The 12,300-nt window shown below is 39.4% G+C and overlaps 1 protein-coding gene across 5 annotated transcripts in view; it reads left to right on the forward strand.

The window, feature by feature from the left end:
- ALMS1 (ALMS1 centrosome and basal body associated protein) overlaps positions 1-12,300 on the forward strand; it is a 76,136-nt gene that overhangs the window by 23,535 nt on the left and 40,301 nt on the right. For all 5 annotated transcript variants that reach the window (XM_040590727.1, XM_040590742.1, XM_040590734.1 and 2 more), the window contains 3 exons: positions 4,760-4,877; positions 6,202-8,413; positions 11,664-11,823. In XM_040590727.1, coding sequence (XP_040446661.1) covers positions 4,760-4,877; positions 6,202-8,413; positions 11,664-11,823 — 2,490 coding nt within the window. The remainder of the gene's footprint in view (positions 1-4,759; positions 4,878-6,201; positions 8,414-11,663; positions 11,824-12,300) is intronic.

Here is a 12,300-nt window from a genome sequence, read left to right on the forward strand (position 1 = left end):
AACTCTCCCAGCCTGTCCCCAAAGCAGAGCTGCTCCAGCCCTCGTACCATCTTCATGGCCTCCTCTGGACCTGCTCCAACAGGTCCGTGTCCTTCCTTTGTTGGAAGGTAGGGTGCTGTCAGCCTAAGGCAGATTTCTGACACATGGCAAAATCAGAACACCCCTTGGTGGAGCTGGGGGAGCAGGACTGCCTGAAATGGAGGCTAAACTGAGGGTACAGTTTTGCAGTGTATTTGGTCGGCTGAAGTCTGCTACTGAAAAGGAAGAGTCTGGCTTTTCCTTGTTCTGCATGCGTGTTGCTGCTGCATCCCCTCTGCTAAACCCACTGTGTGAATCTGTGCAATCAGATCAGCTTGCTGTTTGGATTGAAATGTAATAGCAGTTTTGGAAATGGAGATGGTTAAATTTCTGAGTTCTCTTGCCTTTGCAAGAAAAGGAGAGGGAAACACCTCTCTGGGCTGGGGTGGAGAGATTTGAGCTGTCCCTTCCTGCTGAGATGTAGTCTTGCTACTTCCAGTAGAAATAGAGAATTTGATGGCTCTTGTTTAGGAGTACATGTAAGAGGCTGAGGAGGGAGGGAAGAGAGAATTGAAGCAAGACTTTTGTGCTGTTCGAATAACTGTTGAAGCCATTCTGTTGTAGATAGCCAGCTACATTGTATTGTGTGTTGATGCACTCAGAAGCATCTTGTTTGTCACCTAGGTTTGTGTAGCTTCAGCGTTTTACATTGGATTCTTGTTGTATATTATCTGAAGTTAATGACCAAATTTCTGTTCTTGCATATGTGCATACAAAGGTAATCGGGTCACCTTTAATCTTCTCTTTGATTACACTAAACAGATTTAGTTCCAGGAGGCTCTTATGATGAGGCATGTTTCTTCAATCTTTTAGCAGTTTCCTCTGATCCTCCTGTGATATTTGCAACTGGAGTTATGGTCCTCAGAACCTGCAAATACCATTTCAGTAGTAGTTTCAGTACAAGGTTGGAAAGAATAGTTCTTGTAACTACTTATTCACTATTCTTTTTATATATAGCTGAAAATTTTGCTTGCCATTTTGGATACAGTATTGCGCTGGCCTCATATCAGTGGTTTGTTCATCGTGACCCAAAGTCCTCGTCTAAGTTGTTGCTTGCTGAGGTAGCTCTTGACTCCTGTTGGATTTGCTGGGGTGCTTTGTTTCCCACCAAGGTAGGGCTGGACTTAGTTGTACTAAAACTTGTATCCTTTGCCATGCTGTGATGCCAGGTGACCCAGGCTGCCCTGTATCAATGGTCCGTGTAGTTCAGTATTCATTGCTTGGCAGATACCTGCCTCATCTGCATGCCAGCACTGTAAGACCCTAGGGATTTCTGGAGTTTCAAATAGGGCAGGGACAAGAATGGGTCTTGAAGGGACTCACTAGATGCAGTGAGGATTTCCTGTTTATTATTGTGCGTGCAGAATGCTAAATTGTTTTTCATCTGTTTGAGTGCTTGGTCAACTTTTTTAATATAAACATTGAGTGGTACTTGAATTTTTGTTGATATAATATATCTTTAAAGCATTGATTTATCAACCCAATGTTGTGACTTGTGTGTGTATATATATGTATATGCACATTTATTTTATCAATATATGTGTAGGTGCATTCTGAAAAAATGGCTTGGCAAGATCTATTTCTGACAGCATTTGACAGTTTTTTTTTTTTTAGTTATTTTTGGTTCCCTCCCTCAGTCTTTTTTGTTTCTTCATTTACAGAGACAGCATACCCTGTCTTTATTGTGTGGAAAAAGCTTTTTCTTTAATAACTTCTGATTTTCAATTAGCTTGAAAACACATTTTAATTCAAAGTAAAGAAGTTAAGCTGAAAATCAGGAAAGCTTATTTTCCTCTACTATTGTATGAATAAAAATGAGATGCCAGTTCTGAAAACATGAAGTGTATCATGATGTGAGATGACAAGTCTAATTTGATAACTGCAATTACTATTGTCTTTGTTCACTAATATCGTTCTAAATGTTAAAGAAGATTTGGGAGGGGAAAAAAGTACATCTAACATAGCCAGGATAGTTTAGATTCTAACTGGCTTAATGTTTGTTTAAAATACATGTTTTTGCATCTTTAATGCAGTTCTGTATCCAAGCTAATTATGGTTAATCTACTCAGTATTTTCAAGTACAACAACAAAAAATTGTTCGAGTAAATATACACTAAACAGAATAAATGCATTGTAAATATTATCTACTCCCAGTTAGTGGTTGGGAATAAGGAATCTAATGTGCAAGCTCTGTTTAGTTCTAAGTCAGTGTCAGCCACTGAAAACAAACCTCTGTTTTCTGTAAAGACCATTTTAAATAAATGCTAAGGAGATTACAGTGAATTAGATCAGTCTCCTGTTCAATGATTTTAAATCACGATTCAAATTGTGATTAAAATCACTTAAGTACCAATCAGTCTGGTACATTAGACCACGGTCTAGGTTGTGCTGTGTAATATAACAGAGCCCTGAGACACTTTTATGTTATAAATGAGACTTCCCTGACCTTGTTCCATATTTTCTTGGCCTCTGCTCCTTCTATGCCGATGCTGCCATTTTCTCCTCTACTTTTTCTGTACTTCCATGTGTGTTAGAGTTATTTTTTTTTCAACCAGCTTTGCACAGGTGCTACTAGTCTACATTAGAGCCTCTTTTGAATGCCTCCTCTTGTCAGATTGCTTAGGAGTAGCTATGCGTACTTATTTTTTCAAGATACCTATAATTATGTCCAGTTCTGGGCTCCCCAGTTCCACAGAGACAGGGAACTACTGGAGGGACTGGCAGAGGTTACAAAGGGAGATGCTCCAGTCCCCTTATCACCTGGTGAGGAAAGGCTGAGAGCCGGCCCACTTAGCCTGGAGAAGACTGGACTGAGAGGGGATCTTATCCATGTCTGCAAATGCCTTAAGGGCCAGTGTCAGGATGGGGCCAGGTGCTTTGCAGTGGTGCCCAGCACAGGACAAGGGGCAACGGGGCACAGACTGTGACACAGGCAGTTCCATCTGCATGTGAGGGAGAACTTTACCCTGAGGGTGGCAGAGCCCTGGCACAGGCTGCCCAGAGAGGCTGTGGGGTCTCCTTCCCTGGAGACATTCAAACCCGCCTGGACACGACTCTGTGCAGCCGGCTGGAGGGGAACTTGCTCTGGCAGGGGCTGGACTAGGTGATCTCCAGAGCTCCCTTCCAACCCCGACCAGTCTGTGAGTCTGATTCCTTTCCTGTGAGCTTCCAAAAAAGCCGGTGGCTTTGTTTTCTTTTCATTCGTGTTTGGTATTGCAAATAGTTAAGATGAAAGTGAAATGGAGTGGTGACTAGTGCAGTGTATTTATCTAGTAAAGTAAGGGGAAGAGTTTAGCTTTAAAGAGGTACTGGGTGGTAAGAAAAACAAAAATTACCCACTTAAGTTGATGTAGCATGTTTGTGCCATCTGTACTACAGATGCTAAAGTATAAATTTGGCTTCCTCTAAGAGGCATTGGGCTGGCCATGTGGTAGAGACAGCTGCTGAGATAGAAGGGGATCTTTGAAACTGTATAGCAATCCTATTACTATTTTTCTAGCTGCTTATGAGGTGGGACTAAGGGGCATCCAAATTCTGAGCCGGCTTTGCTGTGTGATGTAGAATTATTTCTATCCATATAATTATCTTCTCACTAGATAGTGTTCTAAAGTAATTAAAAGTTAATTGGAAGTATTAAATTAAAAATTAATCAGAAATGTTGTCTTGTGGTTGGATACCACTCATCAGGTGATGTAATACAGATTGTAGAGAGCCTCAGGAAAAAGCTGATGTAATGTAAACTTGATTTTTTTTGTACGTAATGGTCATCTTATCTGATGTGATTATGCTTCTGTAAGTGATGCAGAGTATGGCTTGTCTGAGATGGTTGAAAACTAATGAACCTAAATTAAGTGAATGTGAAATCTGGTTCTGAAAGTCATACTCTCTGACTAATAGTTTTTTTGCTTAAAAAAAAAGAAGCTTATTTATCAAAGTATTGGAAGTAAAGTTTTTGCATCTATCAAACATGTATGTAGTCATTTACACTTACCAAATACCAGCTTATAGTGGTTTTTATTCTTGTGCTATAAAACATTTCAGTTTGTTTTTGTAGGCAGTGAACTGAAAAAATAAGTGCCAGCTACCTCAAAGAACAAAGAAATATATGATAGAAACTAAAATGTATTGCTACAGTAGTAGACAGTGTTACTAGTATAATTATGATGGCTAAGTTTTATTATTACTTGTACCTTGAAACCCTTAAGAAAAAAAACCAACTATGCAGCCCTTGCCGTAATCAAAATTTATTGAAAAATGGAGACTGGGAAAGGCATCAGTGTGGATTCTTGGTTTTTAAAGTAGTAAAGGGTGGTCCGGGTAGAAGCCCTGTGGTCATTCTCTGATGTGTATGGACTGCATGGAGATCACGAGGGGAGGTGCTGACCAGTGAGCGGAAGAGGATAGGGTTGTATGCAAAGAGAAGTTTAAGGATAAGAGGGTAAGTTAAAGATGTCAGTGTCATGTAGCATTTTGAGATTGATGAGAAGAAACCTGAATTTGATATAAGAAAGCTGAATTTAACACATGAGGGAACATGCTTCAGCAGAGGATTTAAATCATGGGATTGCATCATTTTCACTACAGTTGGCATTTTTTTGGATTTTGAAGGCTATATTAGTTGGCAGAGCAGTTGAAAGAGGGATTGCCTGGCAAGCTTTTATTACTGTGTTATTGTTAACAGATATTCAGGACAGTCTACTCTCTCCCCGTCTTCCGCTGCTGACGTATTCAACACAAGGCCAAAGGTTTTCAGATGAGACGCTTTTCCAGCAATCAGGAATGAATTTTATTCCCTTAAGGTAGGATAAAGTTACCTGGTGTCGTGACAGAATGTAAACCTTTTTCCTGAGTGGCTGTGAATTGTCCTACATTTGATAATTAAATAATTACAGTTCTGTGGTCACAGAAATAAGACAAAGGTGTGGTTTACTCTGTTTTGTATATAGAGAAGGCATTGTCAGAGTTCTGCTCATCTTTTATTTTGGCTTCAAAAGAGTTTGAATGAGGGAAAACCAGAACAAGCCTCTTCTGAACTTGTCGTCCTAATGTACCTGAAGAAAATGGGAAAATGAGGAACTCCATCCTCTCAGACACTTTCTTAGCTTTCTTAGACTCTGAAATAAACTTCATGAAATTGTTGGGACAAAAGTCAGATACAGCTTGTATTTACAGTGGTAAATACATGCATACATGTAGTAGCATTGTGGTTTGTATATACTGGAGTAATATATGTTATGTGTAATTTAAAATACGAATTTTTACAGAAAGTATGAATACATAAAGAAATAGCTATTTCAGTAAAAGTCTTTGTCCAAGCCTTCATTTCAAGGCATGACAAATGATTCTCTTTGTGCAAAGAAGGCAGGAAATCCTCTGCCCTTTATTAAAAAGAGGAAAAGAAAATCTGCATATAAACACACACATTTACAGTGTTACTGTTGTTAGACTTCCTTGTACTTTTTTTGGTGTGTGATAGGAAGCAGATTTATTTCCTAATGTGATATGTTGTGACTTCGTTTTGTGGTTCAGTACTTCATTCCATCAGAGCTAGTCACCTGCTTGCATGGAGTAATATGAATTGGGGTTTGATGATCATTTTCATATAAAAACCCCTATTAATTCAAAATCCACAATAAAAGTAGAAGTTTATAGGAATTTGTTGATTATCTTCATCTGAGACATGGCTTATTTTTTATCCTTTAAAGAAATAATTGATACAATGAAACTGAAGTAGGTGATTTATATTAAAAAGAAAACCCAACAAATCTCACACAAGTTTATGTATATGTGTAAGCAGCTCCTCTATTTAACCAATAAACATCCTGTTAGTAAAAAATACTTTAGTCCTAAATAGGTTAAAGAATGTTGACATATTGAGTAGAAACTAATAATATTTTCACTTTTTATTTTATAGGGCAGTAGGGCTTTTTGCTATTGTTTGGACTTACTTACATTTCTGCACATTGTGGCCTGTTCAGGGGATGTAATTATGTGTATGTTGCTAAACCCCAGTTACTTGTTTGAGTGAAGTTCTACTTTTGACTCTTCCATTAAAGCAGAGAATATGGATGTTGAAATATAAAATATGATCAGAAGTTCACTTATTTTTCTTGCCTCTTTTAGGGGAGTCCCTGATGTTTCTGGAGTGTCTGAGGAGCATTCAAAGCCTTCACCGGTCAGTGAAGCTGTGTCACTGACAGACATGGAATCTCCCTCTGATGTATCCAGCTTTACGTTGTCCCAGCATCCTCTTCCATTCAGTCATGTGGAACCTTGTGGTGCCAGCTGTAGTGTTTTTTTGTCTCAGCCAACCTCTTTTTCTGGAAAACTCCTTGTGAGCAAGGAGACAAATGAAGACTGTAAAAGTACTGACGAGGAGGCACTGATTCCCCGAACAAGTGACAATTTAGCACACTCCACTGCAAAGGTGATGCTAATGAAGGCAAATAGACTGAACCAAATGGAAGCTTCTCTTGCAAAGCAGATCTGTAGCACATCTGTAAAAGGTGAACATTTCTCCCCTAACAGCAATGTACCAACTACTGTTTTTGAGCTTTCAGAGAAAGACAGACAGTTACTGAGGCATGATGAGTTCTTATCTTTGGAAAACTACTCTTGTAAAACAGCACTGACTAAGAATTCAGAAAAAAGTGAAAGAGCCATGCAAAAGGAAAATGTAAAAATGGCTGAGAGTGAGTCAGAAGGGTGCACAAAGCAACTAGAGAAGCTGGGGAAAGCAAAGAAGGTTCCTGAGCTTGATATGGCTAATAATCTATCTGATTTGAAGAAAGACAATTGTAAAAATCCAGATGCTCAGGATGTTTTTTCTGCAAAGGCTTCTGAAACAGGTGGCAGAATGTCGAAGGAACATGGAGTAGATTTAAATGGCTCTGAAACCTTGAAGGCTGTGGCTGTTACTGAGGAAATGCAGGGAGCTTTCCTAGATCATGAGCAGAAACAACTATCTCCTGTAGTGAGATCTGAGAAAGGGGAGTTTATCCCTACTGTGACAAGCACCAGTGACTGTGCACCTAAACAACTAGTTGTGACTGACATGGAAGCACCTCCTTCATGGAGTGAGCGTGCTCCAGTGGAAGGAGAACCTGGAGTAAGCAGGACTGAATTAACTATTTCAGATTTTTCCATAGAAAGGGGACATAAAGTTGCAGGCATTTCCCCTTCCTTTAACCTTGTAGGTGATGGCTCATTCTCTGTACACTTTGCACATCCAAGCTATCAGTCTACTCCAGGGATACTTCTAAAGAAAAATGTTAAGGCAGAAGAACTTGGTGTCCTGGTGATCAAATCAGATACTCAGGCCTCTCCTTCATGCTTAAATGAAGAAACCTCAGGGAGCTCATCTACCAGTAAACCTGTACCTATTGAGAAGCAACATTCACTGCAGTGTGCTCAGAAAGACAACAGTAAACATTTTGAGTCCTTCAAATTGAAGTACCCCCACACTGGAAGAATTCAGTCTCTCCCATCACTTAGTTTCATGGAGAAGGTAGGGGCTTGGAATGTGAGCCAGCCAGAGGAGTTGTCTGATGTAGTGACTTCATGTGACCCAGGTGGAGTTTCTCCTACAAGGAAAGCTTACAGTGCAATTACCAGTTCTTTAAACAATATTTTGTCAATACAAAAAAGCAGTAGAGACCCCACAGATGATGTCGCTGCTTCCTCCAGAGGGACAGGTTCCCTGGGAAGTTTGCGTTTTCATAATAAAAACTTACTGCTTGTCCACCATCTGACCAGATCTCAGTCTGACAATGCAGTAAATGTTTCCAGTAGGAACACATCCTTGGCTGAAGTTACTCCACCAGCAAATTTGGTAGGGGCAGTGCAGCCTCTAGAAGAAAAAAGCAATGTTTTAGGAGTGTCTGAAAGTTTAGGAGGCTCCATGATACAGAAGTTTACAGCTAATATTGCTTATGGATCTAGCAGTGAAGATGCAGAAGGCAATAGTACAGGCCAAAGTTCAGACCCAAATGTTTTTGTTTCCAGTGAAGGAGTTGCTCAGCTCCTTAGAGAGGATGGAGACTCTCCAGCTGATGACCAGAAGAATTCTGAAGCTCTTGAAAATCAGTCTCAAAACCTAAATATTCCTGCTGGCCATGTCAGCAAGGACAGTTTTGGTGATATTTCCCCAGATAGTTTGAATCTTCCTGTTAGTTCTGGGGACAGTAACAAGGAAGGCTTGGGCTCTGCAGAGTGCTCTTCAGTGGTTTCCAGGCACTTCTTTGCCAGCGTAAATGATGAAAACTTCGTCCCTGTTGGAGCAACTGATTTGGAAACTCCAGAGAAAAAAGAGCTTAATATTGAAGAAAGGATCCCAGTAAGTTACTTTCTAACAACAATTATTAACTCTTCTCTTTAACTTTTGATCTTGAACAGATCATAGTACAGTCGGCTGTCATAAGAGTGAGTAGGACAGAGTACAGAAGGTATCACAGGAACAAGATGCTAGCATGCTTGTGGTTAGTTTCCAATATCCAATCATGTTGGGAACCTGTCATGCAATAGCTTGTATTCTAGAAATACTAGCAAATATTGTTTTATGTAAGCGTAAAAAAATCTTAAAGGACCCTTTATAACTGATTGTAATTTAAACTGTGGTTTCAGAATTATCTGTTCCCCCATCCCCCCTTTCCCCCCACTGTTCTTTTAGTAGACTTTTAGGATCTGCATCACTGCAGACTAAATGAAATGGGTTTATGCTGGTCTGTGCTACTGGTGAATGTCATCCGTCATATTAGTTCAGCTTATCTTAAATACAGAGGTGAAAAAATAATAACTTTCCAGTAACACTTAACAAGGGCAAAGAAAGGGTTGGATATGGCAAAGGTATTTTTTGTTTTTTTCCAGGTATATATGATAGTATCATGGTAACAGAATGGAAGAGAAATGTAAAGATTGGTGGATGATGGTAGTGGAACATAAAGGGTGCAAGAACAGGACACAGTGTTAGTGATAAAAAGTGAAATCCATTTGATAAAATAATTGTAAATAAATTGATTATAGCACTTTTAGCAGAACATTGATAAGCCATTTCTGATCTTCCAGATTTTTTCAAAAGATCAGGTTATAATTATCCAAACATGAGGTTGAAACTCAACTGCTGACTAAGGAGATGCTAGGCTGCAGAAGAGAGATGAAATTCACACACCCACAGATCTTCAATAATAGCAAAACCAACACAGAACTCCTTGGCAAATCAAATTGCTTTTTTTTTCTATAAATACTCATTTTGCTTGTTCACTTTGTTCCAGTATCTAAGGCATAAATTCTTGATTCTTTGTATATAAAGGATGTTCAAAGCCTCTCCATACTTTTCCTCCTTTGTATCTTATTTGGCTAAAGCAGATTTCTTTCCTCTGTTCCCCATTTTAGGGTGGTTGGTGAGAATGGAGGGCAGATTGTGGCAGCCATGTTAACTATACTAATAGCTGTTGAGTGTTAGAGAAAATTATATGCAGATTTATGTTAATGATAAACATGTAATTATCTTCTGAGTAAGTGGCTGTTCCTCTCACAAGATGACTTCTATAATCATTAGGTCTTTGGAACTGTGTTTTAGAAGCACTCTTCACTCAGTTGTCTTTGCAAATACATGTTGAAACAAATATAAATATCGTAGGGAGGATATTTTAAATGAAATTCATGAGATGTAAAGGCTGTCTGTTAGCTGCTTTTTGAAATATCTATAATTAAGCATGTTCTCCAGCTCTGGTTCTGAGGAATTCTGCTCTCATAAATCACTGACAAGGTAGAGGACATTAGGTCATATTCATGGCTGTTAATGTGTAGGTTTACAGTAAAATCATAGGACGTAGTTGGCTAAGATCTACATGGCATTTTATTTCATTTTGTTGGCTAGTTTAGGACACAACTTGCCTAAACTAATTAACTTGCCCCTACAGGTGGTTAAGCCAAGGCAAATTTGGTGGTTTCTTTTTGTTTTCTGCATATAATGTCTGTACCTAAACTTAGTTGCTCTGTTAAAAGGGAAGAAAATGCTTTCTCAGCAGATCCTAGATGACCTTTGGTAGGCTTTTATCTACATGAGTCTCCTCCACCTTTCAAAATATATTAATGCAGGGAATGATGCTGTGTGTGTCTGAACTGACAGTCTCCTGGATGTTGCACAGAGCAAATTGGTCTCGGCCTCATAACACTTTTCTCTAGTATATTGAAGAGTTTTAGGGTTTGGGTGTTTTTTTTTTGTTTAGGTTTTGAGTGTGATTTTTTTTTTTTTTTTGTTTGGCTTCTCTAACTGCTTTGTTGAATGTTAATGAAGTTATACTTGGATGGCAATTTTTACATGTATAGGTGGTATACAAATGCAAATAGTGCCTGTGTGTGTTTGTTCTGTACATATGGAAAAGGGAAAAAGACATGCATTTTATGCCGTCTTTACTATGAAGGGGTTTATTGCTTTAGTTGCGCTAGTCCTGATTGTGGTCAGAATTTGTATGCTTGAGTATCCTATGTTTTATAGTCTTAAACCAGTGCAGTAGGTTGTATCCAGAAATTATTTCATAGCCAGGGAGTTTTTTGAGGCACTGCTGAAATTTGTTGGTTGCACACTAGGCCACTGAGTAGGTGCACAATTATCTATTAGACTACCTGTGTCTTTTCATAAAACTATCAACAGCAGAAAATTATCCTAACCCCTGGCCAGCACAAGTTTATTCCCTACAGCAACATCACAAAAGCTTTTTCATGACACTTTTTAACCAGCTCTGACAAAAGGGTTTCCAACTATTTGCCTTGACAGCTAGCTCATAACAATCATGTCCTTAAGAGTGAGGAACATCCCTGCTGCCTAGCTTGAATTTCGAAGTCTGATAATGTTTTCTGTGCAGCAGTCATTTGGGGTGGAAAAAGGTGTTTAAACTAAACCTTTGTGTTCTCCTTCCAGCTGGCAAATGTCATTGAAGTTTACCAGTCTCCTCTGAAGTACCAGAGTTCTTGCTCATGCAGTGTACAGAGCATGCATTTGAGTAAAAAGGCTGTAAGCAGTTGGCTGTTGTCACAAGAACAAGATGTGTCCTCTTCTTTGCTGACCTTTTCCATTGTTTCTGGGTCTTGTGGAAAGGGCTGAGCCACTGGTTTGGTGGTAGCAGGCTACTGCCAGTTGCTACCTTTGGTGCATGATGAAGGTCAGGAAAACCCCAAGAAGAAGGCTATTGGTGAGTGCAAGCACAAGCTATCACCACCAGAACAGACCTTGCAAATTATTTCTGAGTGACTGCCAAACATAAATTTATGAGGAGTAGACCTGTAGGTCATTCTGCTGGGCTGCACAAGGCTTGTGAGGTGTCCACTGCATAGGCCTACTCATACTAGCTAGAAAAAAGGCTTGTCAGTCATGGTCCACAGAATAGGATAAACTGGCAATGATGTCTCATGTGACTGCTTTAGTGTTTTGGGTGAACTGTTAGTGCAAGTTGGACAAGGCTGAGGCACAAGATGTTTTAAAGCAAGTGGTTTGTGTTTAAGATGATGTGGAAAACGTGCAACTTCAGAATCTATTGACGTTCTGTAAGAGTGCTCTATGTGTTACTTATTTCTTCTTTTACCAGATATATCTTCACAACCTTGGCATTGATCAGTCACCTGGAACTATACTGATGCCATTTGTACCCAGAGGACCAATCAGGGAAGTGGAATTTTCCCCTTCAGAGCTTAGGACGCTGAAGGACTCCACTGACATGCTGACAAGGACCACTCCACAGCCGCAAGGTATGGGGAAGGAGAACTTGTGTTGTGCAAGCCTTAGAGAACACTGAAGTTCAGACTCACCTGTGAGGTTGTTCTTGGCCTGGTAGTGTCAAGTGTGTTTCTTCTTGTGTGCTGTGCCATTTCATTCATACAAGTTGATCTTCTCCCATCTCTAATGTGAGATATTTGGCATTGGAAAAGTAAGCATTAAAAGCTTTGAAAATGTGCCTTCTCACTAAGAGAGTCATGGCTACGTGACATCTTCTAGCCAGTGCAGTGACATTTTATCTTTTTTTCTTTATTTTCTTTATTTCTCTTTTTACGAGAGTTCTGAAGAAGAAAGTGTTTTGTATCTGAAGATTAAAGAAATGTTACCAGACTTTTTCTTTCTGTGAGAGAAGTAAGTCTTGGTTTCTCTTTCTTTCTGAGACTTCTTGGTGTGTTCACTGTGACAAAAAGTTACATGCATTTTATGACTGACCAGATCAGTTCATAAAT

Source organism: Falco naumanni, chromosome 1 (genome assembly GCF_017639655.2).
Source record: "Falco naumanni isolate bFalNau1 chromosome 1, bFalNau1.pat, whole genome shotgun sequence".
NCBI classification, from domain to species: domain Eukaryota; kingdom Metazoa; phylum Chordata; class Aves; order Falconiformes; family Falconidae; genus Falco; species Falco naumanni.